Below are 16,126 nucleotides of genomic sequence, written 5' to 3' on the forward strand. Positions count from 1 at the left end.
GCCCCTAAAGAGCTCTTTCCTGATATGTAGGCTGAAAATATTAAGCGGACATTGGCTGCCCAGCCCCTAAAAGCTACCTGAACTTCCTAAAGGTTAGTATAAAATGTGGTACTCTGACCGTGCCCTTGGTACAGATTTGACACTTACTCTCCATTAAACCCATTAACATGCAGGATCCTCATTTGCTTCACAATGGTGCTTTTACCAGATTCTCCAGCACCTAGAAAATGAAAGTAAGTCTCAGGTTAAGAAAGAGGCATTTTACACACTTTGGGCAAGGAGGAGAGAGAGGGGGGGAGAGAGAGAGAGAAAGAGAGACACTACTGCTGTTTTCTCCGTAGAAGCAACACGCAAAACACAAGCAAAATAAGAGACGTGCAAATTTCCTTGGCATTTCGACGCAGAAAAAATGAAATAAACATCCAACTTTGTGTGTACCTGCAGTATTTCACCATCAGAACAACAAACAAGAATTAAAGGTTTTGGTTTGTTTAGGTGTTTTTTTTCTTTTAGTTGTTTTAAAATTTGTGGGGTGGGCACAAAGAATGATGCAATTTTGTCATGGTGGGGGGAGGTAGGAAAATTACAGATATAACTATGAAACTGGATCTTTGAACTACGAGCATTCACAGGTAAAAACGTACACCTTAATGTGTATGTGCACATAATTCATTGTTTGTCAGCTGTTTCATGGTTAAAATACCCCAGGGTTCACAGACAATGCCCAGACCCCTATGGCGCCCCCAGATCTAAATTGACACAGCAGCTCTCCAACATTTTCTCAAAGTAGCTGTTTTGTCTGCAGGGTTCTTGTCCCCTGGGCTACTTAAAAATCACCCCCTTAGCCCCACAATATGCCATTTGATCCACTTCTCCACACCCCTCCCCCCTTTTACTGCAAACTTTTATTTTTCTAAGGTAAACTCTCTCTGGATATAACAACCATTTGGGGGTGGGGGGGGATGAAGACCATCGATTTGCTGTCTTCTTGAAAAATATTTAAATATAGTGCTTGAGAACCCTATTAATAACATGTTAAAAAGGACAAGACTTTAATCATAAGGAAAAATATTCCTGAAAACGACTGAATTTTCAATGATTCCAAGCCCTTCACGACTAACAGAGCTAGAAAAAGGGCGTATGCCCCATTTGAAATCACCTTAAATTTGTAAAAACATGTGTTTTATGGAAAAAACATAGTTCCACCAAGCTAGGAGGAGGATTGCTAGTTTCTCGGCCTTTGTAAATGGATACTCTCTCCAACAAATAATCCTGAGTGGACAATTTTTGTCCCCCTCCCACACAAACCTATTTGGTTTTTTAGCCCCTCTTCACTTTTTATTGTTTTGTTTTACTGCCCAGAGAGCAAAGCATTCCTCCTTCTCTTGCCTTTTCACAAGGCTGTAATCAATATCTGTAAAAAGTTAAAATTAGTTTCCACAGAAACATTGATTTCAAAGCAAACATTCTATCTTAATGAGCCTAACTCTCACAAATTAAAATATTAATGGTACATAATATTAATCAGAATCTCCAATATTCTTCTTTCGTGTTAAAATTCGTAGCACCTCTCTTTTACATGCACACAGAGGTCCGTGCCTCAGTTTCCACATTTAGGAAATCAGAGAAACTGAAAAACTACTGCAAGATCTTTTGTGGCTCTGTAATTCAAATTTTATTCCATTAAATTAACAAAGATGACCCTCTTTTATGAAAAAGGGCATCATCATGTTTCCTCTTTTTTTGGGTAAGGGGCAGCACTCGGTGAGAATCACCATTTAAAGATGTAAAACGCATGGCACTGACCCGGGCTGCAGAGCCCCACGCCAGACGCTTTCTATGATAATAGGACTAGGACACCTGGGGCAGGTTAGCCGAGTGATGCCAGGTGCATTCAGAGTCATCAGTCTCAAATTAAGGGGAGACTATGATCACTGTGCAAAGGTGTCAGAAATTTAAGGTACCATTCGCATCACACTTGTTTTAAATTATTCAGATAGCAAAAGAGTGTTCCTGGGGAAGATTCTAGACTTTTCTAGGCTTATACTTTGAAATCAAATTATACGCAATTAATATTCACACACCATAATTCCACCTTTAGAAGTTTTTGACAACAGCTCAACATATGTACCATTTAATTACTGTAATTGCAAATGCATAGACACCAAAGAGACTTATTTTCACTTAATTTTCTGCTTTACATAAATCTGGACCCAGGAGAACAAAGACATGACCCGTCCCCCAAAAGCAAAGGAGACACCACCACAACGGAAAAACAGCCCTTTACATTTTATTCTTTATAATCAAGCTGTTTTGTTGATATGTGACCCTGAACTAGGTCTTAACCTAGCAAATTCACTCAGATAGCCAAATTACTAAGGAAATGGAAAACTTCCATACTAATTCAATGCTTGTGTAATTCTTCTGGTCATTTCAACAATTTTTTATGCTTCTTTTATTTATTTATTTTTCCAAATCAGCACCTTTAAGAAAAATGGGGGAAAGGCCATCTCCTTGGAGTTAACAGCCCCCCCCCACGCCTTTTTTTTTTTTTTTTTTGCCAAAGAGGAAAAACCGCAATCAAAAGAGAAAACCCAAAACCAAACAACCAAATGTCACTTGACAAACAACTAATTCATGTATTCTCCTCTCCTTCCACCTGGAAAAAAAGTCTTTTCCTTCAAGTGCGCTGGATTCCCCCCGCCCCCCCCCCCCACCTTGAAAAGGACAAAAAAAAAAAACCACGCCATTTCCAGACCAAGAAGCCATTTACAGACAAATGTCATTTTCCAGTTTTGATTTGTGCATGTCTTTTTTTTTTTTTCCTTTTTTCACAAAGCGCTCTCAATGTGGCCGACTAACAGGAAAATGTGTGTGTGCTAATGGTTTATGGGGGGGGGGGGGCGCTGCTGCGGGGGGGGGGCTTGGGGGGTGGGCGGCAGCTGCTACAATTAATTCTCTTCTTTGCTTTTCAAAAAGCCTGCATATCTGGAAGGGGGAAAAAAGGTCATACTGTAAAATGACGTGTCATTTGGCTTCACTGGGCACTTCAGCGTACTAACTCCATTTTTTTTTTTTTTTCGGCCTTATTTTATTCGATTCTCCTTCGCTTCCTTCAACGGCCCGGCCCGGCCCGGGACACGTCTGCTCCGCGCACACAGGGTGTCCTGCCCCAAACGCACCAAGTCGCGCCCAGCGCCCGCCGCGCAGCCTCCTCCCGCCCCCCGCCCCCCCCTCGGCTCCGGCGCCACGACTCGCCCGCGCCCCCTCCCCCTCGCTGCACCACCTTTACCACCCGGAGCCCTTCCGAGGGGCTGATGTCACCCGCCCCCCCCGACTCTCCGCGGCCACTTCCCCCGCCGAACCTCCCCTCGACGAGGCCCCCTCCGCCACCGCGGCGTCCCCCCCCCCCACCCCGCTGGCTGGCTTTTTCCCTGTCCCTCTCCCGACAAATCACACACCCCACGGAGGCGGGTCCCCCTCCCGTGGCCCGCCACCCCATTTCCTGTCCCCGAAACCCTCTTTTTGTCGCAGTCTCCCGAGCCCTGTGGGACTCCCCCTCCCCCTCCCCAACACGCACCCGAAGCCCCGGCGCCGTGTAGGCCTCGCGGAGAGGGAGAGAGAGAGAGAAAGAAAGAGAGAGAGAGGAGAGGAGAGCGCGGGGAAGACGGGAGAGGGACCGGGAGCGGGCAGCCAGGGCAGGGAGCCCCGCGCCCGCGTCGCCACGGCCCCCCGCCCCATTTCAGGCCCCCGCCCGGCCGAATGGCGCCCCGGGGTCCCCCTTCCGGCCTCGCCCCCCGGAGGCTGAGCCCGCGGGCGGGCGGCGGGCTCGGGAGCGCGCGCCCGGGGCGGGGGGCGGGCTCGGCGCGCGCGGCCTGCGGGGCGCCCCGAGGGGCCCCCCCGGGCCGGGCCGGGGCCGGCGCCCCCCGCCCCGCCCTTACCCAGCAGCAGCAGACGGTGCGTGGCCCGGTAGACCTGCTTGTCCTTCTGCAGCTGCTTCTCGATCTTCTTGTTGGCCTCGCGCTGCGCCTTCTCCTCGTTGCGCTGGTCCTCGGTCTTGCTGTTTCCGAGACAGCCCATGGCGGCGGCGGCGGCGGGGCCGGGCGCGGGCGGCCTCACGCGGGCCGAGAGGGCCGGGGCAGCGCCGGGCGGGCGGGCGGGCCGGGCGCGGACTCGGCTCCTCGGGGAGGAGCGCGCGGGGAGGGCGGTGTCGCTGTGCCCGAGCGGAGCGCGCAGCTCCCAGCCCCTCGAGCCTGAGCCCAAGGGTCTGATGGCCGCCGCGGAGCGAGGCGGACCTGAGACGGAGCTGCGGGCGCTGCTGCCGCCGCTGCCGCCGCCGCCGCTCTTATTGCCTCGGCCGGAGCCCCGCCGCCGCCCCGACCCAGAGCTCCGCGGCGGGCGGGGGGAGGCGGGGGGAGGCGGAGGCGGCGGCGGCGAGGGGGGTGGAAGGAGGAGGAGGAGGAGGGATGAGGAGCGGCCGCGGCGGCGGGGAGGGCGGGAGCTGGCAGAGGGAGGCCCCCCCCCCGGGTACCCGGGGAGGGGGGTCCCTCCGCCCGCGTCCGGCCCGGGACGGGACGGGCCCGGGAGACGCCCCCTCGCCCCCCCTGGCTTGGGCCCCAAGCGGGGCCGGCCTGCGGGGGGAGAGGGGGCGTCTCCGAGCCGGTGACGACCCCTCGCACGACGCCAACGCTCCACCCCCCGGGCCGCGTCGCCCTGCGGCCCCCGAGGCCGAGCGCCCCCCTCCCCTCCCGCGGGCGCCGCCGAGGGGCCGGGGTGGGCGGAAGGGGAGGGAGTGCGAGCCAGAGCCCGGACTTAGGAAAATTTTCGAAAAGAAGTGAGAGACATAGAGAGAGCTAGAGAGCAGGGAAGTGTGGAAAAAGCGAGGCGAGCACGAACCAAAGGACAGAGCAACCGAAAAGGAAAATGTGTCCAAACACACATACACAAATACTCAATAAAACTCCACACTACACAGCGATGGTGGTGTCTGGGGGCGGGGGTGGGGGTCTGACTTAGATGAGCCGCTCCTCGCGCCCTCGGCGACGGGCGCCAGGGCGGGATCCGAAGGCACCCGAGGCCCCGGAGTGCCCTCGTCCTCTGCGCTTGGCCTTGGCCGGGCCGCCCACGAAGGAAAAGAAGGCGCAGCCCAGGAACATTCGGAAGCAGCAGGTCGCCCCGAAAAAGAAGCCGCAGCCGCGGCCCTCGTCCGGGCTTGGGTGCAGCAGAAAGTCCAGCACCCACGCGGGGTTGCGCACGGAGAAGACCAGGAAGGTCAGCAGTGGCAGGTGGGCGCTCAGCGCGCTCATCTCCAGCCGCCCGGACCCCCACACGGCGCTCCTGAAGCCACGCAGGGCGTCGATCAAGTCGTCGTAGTCGTCGTCCTCCTCCTCGTCGTCGTAGTCGTCGTCCTCGTCACTCGAGTCCGTGTCCCACTCAATCCAGATCCTACTCGTGGCCCCGGCGCCGGCGCCCACGCCGACCCCGGCGGCGCCCTCCGCGGCGCCCTCGACGGCGGCGGCGGCGCCGGCTGCGGCGGCGACCTCCGGGCCTCGGGCCTCCTCCTGGGCTTCTAGCCCCTTCTTCTTCATCTTCTTCTGCATCTTCTCCAACTTCTTCCTCTCCTTCTCCTTCTTCTTCTCCTCTTTTCTTCTCTTCTCCAGCAGCTTCTTCTCCATCTTCCGCCTCTCTTTTTCGGTCAGCAACTTCTCGCCGGGCGCCTCTTGCTCCGACTTCTTCGGGGGCTTCTCGGCTACCCCTTTCTTCCGCGACGCGCGCTGCTCGGCCAGCGCTGCAGCCACCGCCGCAGCTTCGGCAGCCACCTCGGCCGCAGCCAACGCTGTCTTCCTCTCGCTCTCCAACGCTCGAGCTTTGAGTTTCATGGCCATCTTCAGCATGACGGCTCGGCCACCTCGGGGTGCCTGGCTCTCGCCTGGCCCGGGCGCCCTGTTTGCCCCCGGCCTCGGGCTGGCCGGACCCCGTGCGCCCCGTGTCGGGGGAGTCTGTTGCGATCCCCGCGGCTCTGTCCCGGGGGCCGCAGAGCGCGGCTGCCGGGTTTCGTCCGGGCTGCTGGGCTGGCTGCCTAAGAGTTAGCGCCAAAACGGATGAGCAAACGAAAAAGGGGCGAGAACAAACCAAAAAGCACCCAACAATACGAGAAATCAAAAAGCACCGAGAAATGTCAAACAACTCAAAAAAGAAAAAGTGCAGAAGGCGCGATGGCACGAGTTTGCTGTTACCCTCAGGCGCTCCTTGGTTAGGCTCTTGGGCACGCCAATGGAGAAAAGAGAAGAGAAGAGAGAGAATTGGGGGGGTGCCCCGAAGGCTCGGGCAGGGCGGTAGCGCCGGGGCGCCCCTGCCCTGTCCCGGCCCGGGTGGCTGTTGCCCCGCGCCGGGCGACTCGCACTTCCGCGGGAGGCCACGGTGCCCCCGGACTTACATGTGAGTGAGGTGCACTCACACGCAAGGCAGTGCCTGCCTGCCTGCCTGCCGGCCGCCCGCCGCCGCCCCGCGCCGGGAGGCTTCGCTCCAGCCACGGCGCCGCCGCCCGGAGCCGGAGAGCCAGCGAGCGAGCAGCACGCCGGGCCGGCCACCTGACGCAGCCCGCTCCGCGGTGCCGACGCGACTGAGCGTGCAGCCGGAGAGCAGCGCTCCTAAGCGGCCCGATGACGCCCCAGCCTCTCTTCAGAGGACGGACCCACCGCGGCGGCCCCTATAAACCGAAGGGGAAGCCGAAAAATCGGCCCGCCGGGGACGTGCCCAAACGGGCTGCCGCGCACCCCGGGGGTGCGGGCGGGTGCGGGGGGCCACACAGGTGTGGGCGCGGGGCGTGGGGGATGCGGCGCTGGGGGGCTTGGGGGCGCCCAAGGCGGTGGGCGCCGGACCCCGCCTCCCAGACCTGCCTCCCAATTTTCGGTGAGTGGTGTAGCCCTGGGCGGCGTGCAAAGTGTGCGACGGCGGCGCTTGCCCGGCTGCGCGCCTCCTTACCTCCCGCTTCCCGGTTAGCGTGCGCGGGGCCGGCCACCCAGCCCTCCCTCCCAGCGGCGCGCACCCGCGGAGGTAGGTGTCGGCACTAATTAATCGCGGCGCGTGATAGACGATGTGCGGTGTGATATGAGCGCGGAACGAGCATCATCGCCAGGTGAAGCCGGCGACGCGAGAGCCGAGCGCTGGTGGCCAGGTCACGGGGTCGGCGCCCTTGGAGTTCTCCCGGGTTGGCGAGGTGGTGGGCCAGGGTGTCCCAGTTATCCGTGGCTGGGCCCGCGGGCCGCGGTGGCTGGGGGTGTTCTGGAACAGATGGAAACGTAGTTTATTGATCACGAATTTGTTTGAGAATTGTTTAAAAACTTTCAAGTGTTTCCCCCACCCCACCCCAGCACTGTCCCATTTAAGGATACTGCAGACCCAGCGCAGTGGGTTAAGGGCAGTGACACCGAGTCAGTCCTCAACGGCTCGGCGGTGGCTCGCTTTTCCTGGGACCTTGGTTGAGTCGTTTGAAGTCAAGCGGGTGTCTGCTTGGGTACAGTTCATTCATTCATTCAATAAAAGTTTGGTCCCAGCAGCTCACCTGGTGCCCAGGTGAGTCAAGAGTAGCCAGGATGTCAGTCTAAGACCTTGGCAACTGCCTTTGGTGGTTCACGGGTCACCTGCCAATCAACCCAAATTCACAAGTAGTCACGACTACTACTCTCTCCGTTCTTTAATTTTCTTTCACTTTGAAACAGTCATTAAAACTTTGGATAAAAGTTGGAGGATAAAAAGAGGAAAACAGCGTATTTGTAAATGGAAACACAGCTAACATACCTAGGGGGTGGGGTGATTGATTGGTTGGGTCAGAGGCCTTGAGTAAATTGTCCCTATAGTTTTTCTTTGAAAATAGAAAGGCACTGTTAATCATTCAACGGGACTGTTGAAATTCCCCCCTTCCCCCAGTTTGCTCAACTCAAAATAAGAAAAGGTGTGACAGATGAAGGTGTCCCCTATTATTTGTTGTTGACCCCATCAGGTACACCTCCGAACCCCACGCCCACCCCCCTTCTACAAGGCCTCACTTCGTGAACCTGAGAGATGGCAGCGCAATTCAAAGTCAGCAGAGAACACTCGGAATTAAGAACAGGAAGCGAAATCTTCACTCCAGACTCTCATGGTCTATCTATATCTGCTACCTCTCCTGACAGCGGGGCCCAGACATTCTCGGACTTTGCAGAAAAGTTGCTGTGTCTGCCCTTCCACCCCATTCCCAAATCAGCCAGGTTCTGATCACGCTCTGGATATGTCCTCTCTTTCCACACAAAAATACACCTTCTGTCGACAGAAACCTCAAAGGAACTGTCATCCACCAAAACAAAAACGGATAAAAATATTCACCCTATAGACCAGAATGTTCTCATAAATAAATTCCACAGTAAGGCTGTCTGAAACTATGACTTAGTCATTCACCAGCTAGATTAGAGACTACCTAAAGATTGAGTTTTTTATCTTTACCTATTAAATAAAAACCTCTTGCTTGAATTTGATTAATTGATCGACTGTCATTTTTAAAAATTGGTGAAGGCTTATAAGGAGGAGGAACAGGCCAGATTTTTGTTAAGCTCCATTTGTTCCAAAGCATCTTCCTTTCCTGCTTCTAATGTGGCCGAAGAGCAAATACATTGTATTTAAGAGGAACAAGGTAAATAGTAACCAATACAACCTTGATACTTATGCCAGGAGCTACACATTACTACAAAGAATATAATGAAGAGTCTCCTTATTTGGAAATCCCTGAGTTGGGTTACCATCTCCCCCCTTTTAGATAAATATGCCGCCTGAACTTTGAAAGGAGTGAAGCTGTCCCATGTCATATGCTGACACATATTCCAGGCAAGTACAATCAGGACTATTGTCCTAGAATGTATAAAGCAAGGTCAGGCTTCAGCCATTTCAACTTCTAACCTGGCAGGCCATTCTTGGGAAAAAAAATTTTTTTTTCTTTTTTTTTAGTGTAGCTTTCACCTATATTTTATTATGACCAACCACTGATGAACAAATAAAGCATTTACTTTGTAAATATATGACAGCAGGTGGAATCAATGGTTTACAGGTAAGCAAAGGCCACTAAGAGCTCTGAAACACAAGCTCGTTTGTGGTCTGTTCGGCTTTCTGTTTTCACCCGACACAAAGTGAAAGATGAGATTTTACTTAATTGGCATGGTGAGCTGATACTGTCTACAGTTTTCACTCTAGCAGTTGACCTACCCAGGGCCTTAAAAGTTTTAATTTAAAAAAATTTAAAAAAAGCTTTCAGGTTCAGAGGCCACCATGCATGACCTTTTCATATGAATTAGTGATTTATTTTAATAGGTTGTTACCATTTTAAGTGCCTGGTTTATGCTTTGAGAGTGGAGCAATCCATTAGCATAATTCTTGGAACAGTCCAGACTGGAGAGTTTTCCAGTGGAAGGGGCCTCTTGTTTGGCTCAGGGAGAGATGGAAGTCGTGGAAATTTCAAGCTCTGAAGAGGGGCAAAGGGCCAGAATGTCCCGGGTGTAAAGTGCCTGGTTCAGGTGACCTGCTCCCTGCCAAAGCCAAGAAGTGGGGATAATAACACACCCGTAACCTAAACACTAGGTCACCCCCAGCTATGACTTTGTGAAACAGGGGGGGGTCCCATGCTATACACACCGATCCACAGCTCCCTCCAGCAAAGCATACTTTACAACAATGGATGGATTGGCAAGGGGTTTCTTTTTCTTTTTTAGTGGTCTTGTAAGCTTCATATTTATGGGTGGATGTGTTCCTTGGCTTTTTTGCATCTTCCTGTCTGAGAAAGAATGCCTCGTCTGCTTTTAGAAGCAATATACTCGCTATAGCTCAGAATCTTGAAAACGTTTTTACACTTAATGGTGTAATTAAGTTTTTGGACAAGCCATGTGTTCTTCTTGGACTTTCATTAGATGGGTCACTGTGAGGTTCCAGAGAAAATAAAATTATGATATTATTTTAATAGCCTAGGAAACAAATAGGTTTCTACCAAAACAGAAACCTTTTAGCTGTAAGTTTTTAATAATAATGTTTAGTACTTCAATGGGGCTTTCTGTCTTTAAAGCACATTTTGCACTTTAACTAGAATGACTAGTTAGAAATTAGAACTAATTAGAAATTTGCAACGACTAGAAATTGTTGTTGCAAATGAATGTGACTTGAAACCTGTACTATACACATGATGAAGCAGGTATTGTAAAAAGCCTTCCTAGTTAATCCCTGATGAGAAGGTTCTATTACTTAATCCCATAAAGTTCTTAAAAATCTAATGTACTGCTTATCTAGGGCATTTTTTTCCTTGTCACACTCACCAGTTAACAGTGACAACCACAAGGTAACCCTAAACTTGCATTCAAAGCTAAACATGGTGTTCAAGTTAGCGAAACTTCCTTTCAAAAGCTGACATCAAGGAACTAACTACAGGGCCACACGAAATTCCCCAATTTGATTCCTATTAATTCTAAAATAATTTATTTTTAACTTAGAATACACTCTAATCAAAACAAAATATGGAGGCACGTTGGCCAATGTGTTTGGACCCAATTTTTTGAGCCAGTGGCTTTGGGATACAGATCAAACATCTTAAAAGTCCGGTTCACAAAATGAGGGAAATTGGGTCTTTGGTCTCTTGATGGATCTTCCCTGACTCTGATGGATGGACACCATCAAAGAGAGGAATGTCCTGGTCTCTATGATGCCCAGTTCCCAAGACCCTTAGAGCCTTTCTCATGACATTCCCAGGAGTGGACTTTTAACAAAGTCACCAAACACTTTGAAAGAGGAACACAATAGAGTAGAGTCTACACTGTTCCTTTTAAAAACTGAAACCTTAACAATGATACACATGATAGCCCTGCAAAGATTCAAGGTAGATAATTTGGATGAGGGGCTTACTGACATCAACCACAGATCAATGGACCCTCTTACTGGAGGTCCTAATTGAGGGGTGAGGTATGTAAAACTGTTACCACTCTATAGCAGAAGAGTTAATTTTCCTAAACCAAACTAACTTTTGTTAGGTAATGGGAAAGCCTGTTGCTTCAAACTTTTAATTTGGCGTTTAGGATAGAAATTCATCCAGGATGAAAAATAATGCAGGGAGGACTAGTTAACAATAGGTACAGGGTCAGCTCACTTGTGTCTTTGTTCACAAGATGTCTTAGTTAAATGACATTTTGATTCAACATCTTACTAAACAAGTACCAACAGGAAAAAACAAAAAGCAAGTTGGTGCAATCAAGAGAGCCCTAAAGTCCTAATAAGATATCTTTCTAAAAAGAAATCCTTTAATTGTTCTGATTTTAAAGATTTTGGGATTTTTTTTTTCCCATTGCATTCAATTCTTCAAATTTAGCCCCATATAATTAAGTGTTTAGAGCGTTAAATACTCTGGATGAATCAGGTAATAAATTTCCTTTCATTAAGTGCTGTTTTGTGTATAAAGGAAATAACTGCTAAATACAACTTTTACCATCTTGGTGTTTTTACTGTATTTACCTACCAACCAAGTGTAGATGACTGTTTTCAAACAGGCTTGCAATTAGTTACTAGCCTCAGTTTGGGACAAGTAAGTTTCTGATGGGGCTGTGGATGTTACTTGCCTTCGAAGCCCCCCACCACCAAACCCACTTCCATCTGTTGTTGGTAAACCCAGAATTAAGCAATTAATGGGACATAATTAGTCACACATTTATCTGTGGATACATTTTCATCTTTCTGTGTTTGCCCACACATGTTGAAAATGAAATAGAAAAATGTGTAATTATAGTTTAGCTCCGCCTCCTTCCCTGGTTTTATTTTGAGGGGCACAAATGCTTGGTTCCCAGAGAAGCCCCAGCTTTGCTCCTCCCCCATCCATCTCCGTTTAGCCTCTGTTTGGTCACAACTCAGTATTTGCCCAGAGAGTGCCCTCGCCTCTGCCAGCGGTCCATGGAGGACTGGGCGGTGTGCACAGCCCTCTGCCTGATGAGCCAGGAGCTACTCAACTCAGCAAAGCCCAGATGCTACAGTGACTCCTCGGGTCTTTGCCGACCTCTGCAAGTTATGAGGAAGAGAGAACTAGCCAGCGAAACAACGGGCATTTGCAATCAGTCTGGGATCAGATGGAAAGGAGATGTTTTCACGAGCTACAGACCTCAGCTGTGCCCACAGCCACGTCCCAGGGTCTCTGCCTGCCGCCCAGAACTGGGAAGGCGGCCTCTGCCCGCTTTCTCGAACATTCCTGTTTCTTGGTGGCTGAAGTCTCTACTACCTTCTCAGATTACGGCTCCTTTTGTGCTAATTACACCGAAAAAATTGAAAGAATGTCGCTGACTTTACAAAGAACACAAAGCAGGCTTGCTTAAAAAACTAAATATAGCCAATTTCTTTCAGAAGGGGGACCACTCCGCCTTCAGGATGATTTGCACTGTTTGGATTAACTGCAGACGGACAATTCATTTATGAAGACCCAGGTGACAGAAAAGAGGATACATTTAAAATGTGGGTCGCTCTGGGGGGCCGTTCACATGAAATCCCAAGATCTGATTAATGATGAACTGCCCCCCACCCCACCCCACACACACACCCAGCGCTTAATTGTAAAATAAGACTTGCCAGTGATAGCAGGCTAATATAAGCTACCATGAAAAGAGGAAAGAAATGGAATGCCACTGTGTAGAAAGCTATGTACCACGCAGGTAAAAATATAAATGAGAGGAAAAGAAAGTCTTAACTTCTCATCCCGGAAGGCTGCTCCTGCCACAAAGCAAGAGGATGCTGTTTTTGCAACTCCCTGTTCTCTATTATATAAGGAATGGTATTTTAAAAGACAGAACTGGGAAGCGCATGTTGCTGGCCAAGAAGATTATGGATGGCATCCCCATGCTCCTTCTATGAAATCCTCTAAGGGTTAATAGGTGAACAGTAGCCACTTGGAATGATTTATTTTTCCAAGGAACATTAAATACTGAATTGCTCATGCTGAAATAATGCCACAGCTGTGACCCTTAGGGCTGCATTTTGGACACTGGTTCAAGTGACAGGTGTACTCGATGTATGCCCAGCTTGGCTGAAATTGTGAGGCCTAACTCAAGTTTTCCCCCTTGACTCGTTGGTGACAACTCTGGAGCCAGCCAGGAAAGGGCCTTTTGCACATGGAAGGCCACGTGTGCTCAGCCGTCAACAAAAACGCCAGCCTTGGGTTGGGGAGGCGGTGGATGGGGGCCCCTGCTCCCTGAATAGAAAACAAGAAAATCAAGACAGAAGACAGTGGGGAGAGGAAGTGGGAGCTGAGAAGTCTGATTTGAAATCCTTCTAGGTTTTAAAGCAAACAGATCTGTCCTTGGAGGATTTTAGCAAATGAAGCCAGCCTGGGATTCTAGGAAATGTGTCACCAAAATTGGTATTACTAGAGGAAGTGGCACAAAGCTGGAAATTCGGAGTCTAATCTGTAACATACTAACTACACCTATTTTTATCCCAGGGTTGCAGTGACCTAACACCAAGAAATGAAAACTAGCCCTTCATCGATAGAAGACATGAACACCTTGAGAGTGGGGTGGCAGGGCAAAGGTTTCACTAGGTCCCTTCATCTGACCAGGAGTTAGACATCAGCAGTCACTCATGAAGGCAGCTAATTTTTGAGGAAAGCCAATGAAGGCTCCAGACCAAACCTTGGGAGCTCTGGTGTGAAGTGAGCAACTCTGCATTGTCAAAAGTCTGGCCTGAGCAAAATGCCTATAGGGTGTCCTAGTGGTTTGGAGAGGGCAAGAAGAAGGCTGGGTAAGTCAAGAAGGAGCCCAGATGAAGCTTTCTTTCGTCTATGCCACCAGCCACAAAGGCATGGGGTCCCTATCTTTTGGCCAGGTGGCTGATGGACAGAGAACCACCTCCAGAAGTTGACAAATGTCCCACTTTGGGGCCTGGTTCCAATAAGGATGCTTCTCATGAAGATGATGGTTGAAGCTGCTGCTCCCTTATTCTGAAAAGGTGAACCTCTACCTTCTGAGTACAGGATGATTTCATAATTGGATTCCCTGGGAGCTGCTTCAAAAAGCTCGTGAAAGAATCTTTCAGAGGAAGCTGATATAAAACTTAGTTGGGATGCAGAGACATCTAATCTTCAAGCTAAATGGATACTGTTTACTCATAACCATTCAAAGCATCCTAAAGTCTAGAAAGACCCAACTCAAGTTCAGTTCAGTCGCTCAGTGGTGTGCGACCCCATGGACTGCAGCACACCAGGCCTCCCAGTCCATCACCAACTCTCTGAGTTTACTCAAGACCGGGCACAAAGACCTAACTAGTTAGCTGCAAATTCCTATCATGGTGTTATTATTAACCCAGGCCTCAGGGGGGCGCTCCAGAGCAGGGGAACTGAAAGTCTTTCTCAGCTTTCAAAGTGAATTTCTTAAATAGTTTTGAGTAAAAATCAGTAATCAGCTTAAATACGTTTCACTGATCTGCCACAAGTTAGTTGAATGCAACAGGGGAAAAAAAAAAACCCAAATTGTGAACTAACTAGGGTGATCCCCAAGGATACTTAATGTTTTCATCTCAGATATAAGATAACTATATTTCATTTGCCTTGCACATTCTTAAATGTGCTAAATAGATGTGTATTCCTCACCTTGGCATAACTATATATCCTCTAGATTTACTGAGGGTACAGAAGGCAGAGAAGGGAACTTTGTAAAAAAGAAGAAGAAGAAAGCTAAAGAATAAAACTCTACAACAAAAATTTAATTTCTAAAATGGATGCCAAAGTAGAAGAGATAGTGAGAGAAAACTATATGCGTTTTCAGTAAAACTACAAACACACTAAAAAAGGTACTAGCAACATGAAAACCCCAGGGAAACAAACAAAATCACTCTAATTTATAGGTGAACCCTTGCTGTACCTTCCTCCCAACACCTGAGTTCTGTGAAACCACCCAGTTGTCACTTTTTTCCTCTTAGCAATGTGACATTGATTTGTCATTATTAGAATTCAGAGGTCTGCTTAATGAACTCTTAATAAATGAAAGTTATCTATTCTTGACCTTTTCCCCCTGTAATTCTCGGTATGTGGTTAAACTGTTGAAAAAGTATCTTCAAGGTTCTGTGACTATAAAATAAAAATAACAGATCAAGGCTGGGTGGCTTGGGAAGTCTGAGCAGATTTGGGTTCTGCCCTGTCTGCACCCCAGAGGGAAAATGAGTAAGATCGATTGGAAACAGCATCTGGGGGTAATAGCAACGCTCTGCTTTGGCTGAGCTGTCTGCAAATAGAACTACTCTGCCTGAGACTGAAGTCCAGGAGGGAGGGGTGCCAAGGAGCCCTTCCCCCTTCCTCTGCCCCCGCTAGCATCCCCTTCCTACCCCACCTGCCTGGCTATTGAAAGAAACTGAAGCCCAGAGAGTCTGAATCAGCTAGCCAAATGAGAAAGAATGAGAAGAGATTGACGATCAAGTCCTAGTTTTGGTGACTCTGAGAATAAAGGATGGGGGGGGCACTTTTTCAAGAAACTGAATCATGACCAATTTTTTTTTTCCTATGAAAGCAATACTCCTCGTCCGTATTTTTCACTAGCTGCCCTGAGCTGGTGGTAATCTAAGACAAAATGAGGGCAGGTGGCTTCAGCCTCCTTTTCATGCTAAGGTGGCCACAGGCACCAGATAAATCTTGACCCTGACAATGATGCTGCCAAGAGCCTAATCACAAAGACTGCCCTCTGTGTGCCTGCCTGTAAAGACTGGTGACCCTCTGCCCCTCTGCAGCAGACTCCAGGTGGCCACTGCAGAGAAAGCACGAGGGTCTCACGTCTTATTCATGCCCCTTCTAGTTCCTCATTCCTCAAAGAGCAGGCTGGCTTTCTAGGTCTGTCTCCTCTGATCCCTAAAAATAAGTCTACTTGTGGGGCGGGATTGGGGGAGGAATGTCAGGGGAGGGGGTCAGATGAGCTGATCCTCAAATATTCCACAAACTGGCTGTCTGGGGACAAAACATCCAGATGCTTTTTCACAACTGGACTTTTGACCAAATTGATTGGATGCTACAGTGTCAAGAACACAAAAAGTCAGAAGGGTCACCAGAAGAGGAAGTTTGTGGGCGACAAGAAAAAACATACTATAGTAGGAAGCATTA

General features: G+C 49.6%; 2 protein-coding genes across 24 annotated transcripts in view; both read right to left on the reverse strand.

Moving 5' to 3' along the window:
- The window catches only part of LOC129625770 (guanine nucleotide-binding protein G(s) subunit alpha isoforms short), a 65,519-nt gene that overhangs the window by 14,288 nt on the left and 35,105 nt on the right, over nt 1-16,126 (reverse strand). For 8 of the 21 annotated variants that reach the window (XM_055544600.1, XM_055544595.1, XM_055544594.1 and 5 more), the window contains exon 2: nt 148-220. In XM_055544600.1, the coding sequence (XP_055400575.1) occupies nt 148-182 (35 nt within the window). In that variant the 5' untranslated portion in view covers nt 183-220. Of the gene's footprint in view, nt 1-147; nt 221-3,580; nt 3,643-3,941; nt 4,404-6,436; nt 6,574-6,984; nt 7,046-16,126 lie in introns of those variants that run through there. The other 13 variants (XM_055544583.1, XM_055544582.1, XM_055544586.1 and 10 more) reach the window with 10 other exon arrangements.
- The window catches only part of LOC129625772 (neuroendocrine secretory protein 55), a 57,215-nt gene that overhangs the window by 4,300 nt on the left and 36,789 nt on the right, over nt 1-16,126 (reverse strand). For 2 of the 3 annotated variants that reach the window (XM_055544606.1, XM_055544604.1), the window contains one exon: nt 148-220. The gene's annotated coding sequence lies outside the window, so the exon portion shown is untranslated. Of the gene's footprint in view, nt 1-147; nt 221-7,048; nt 7,285-7,564; nt 7,644-16,126 lie in introns of all 3 variants that reach the window. The other variant, XM_055544605.1, reaches the window with a different exon arrangement.

This window comes from Bubalus kerabau, chromosome 13, assembly GCF_029407905.1.
Source record: "Bubalus kerabau isolate K-KA32 ecotype Philippines breed swamp buffalo chromosome 13, PCC_UOA_SB_1v2, whole genome shotgun sequence".
Classification (NCBI taxonomy): Eukaryota; Metazoa; Chordata; class Mammalia; order Artiodactyla; family Bovidae; genus Bubalus; species Bubalus kerabau.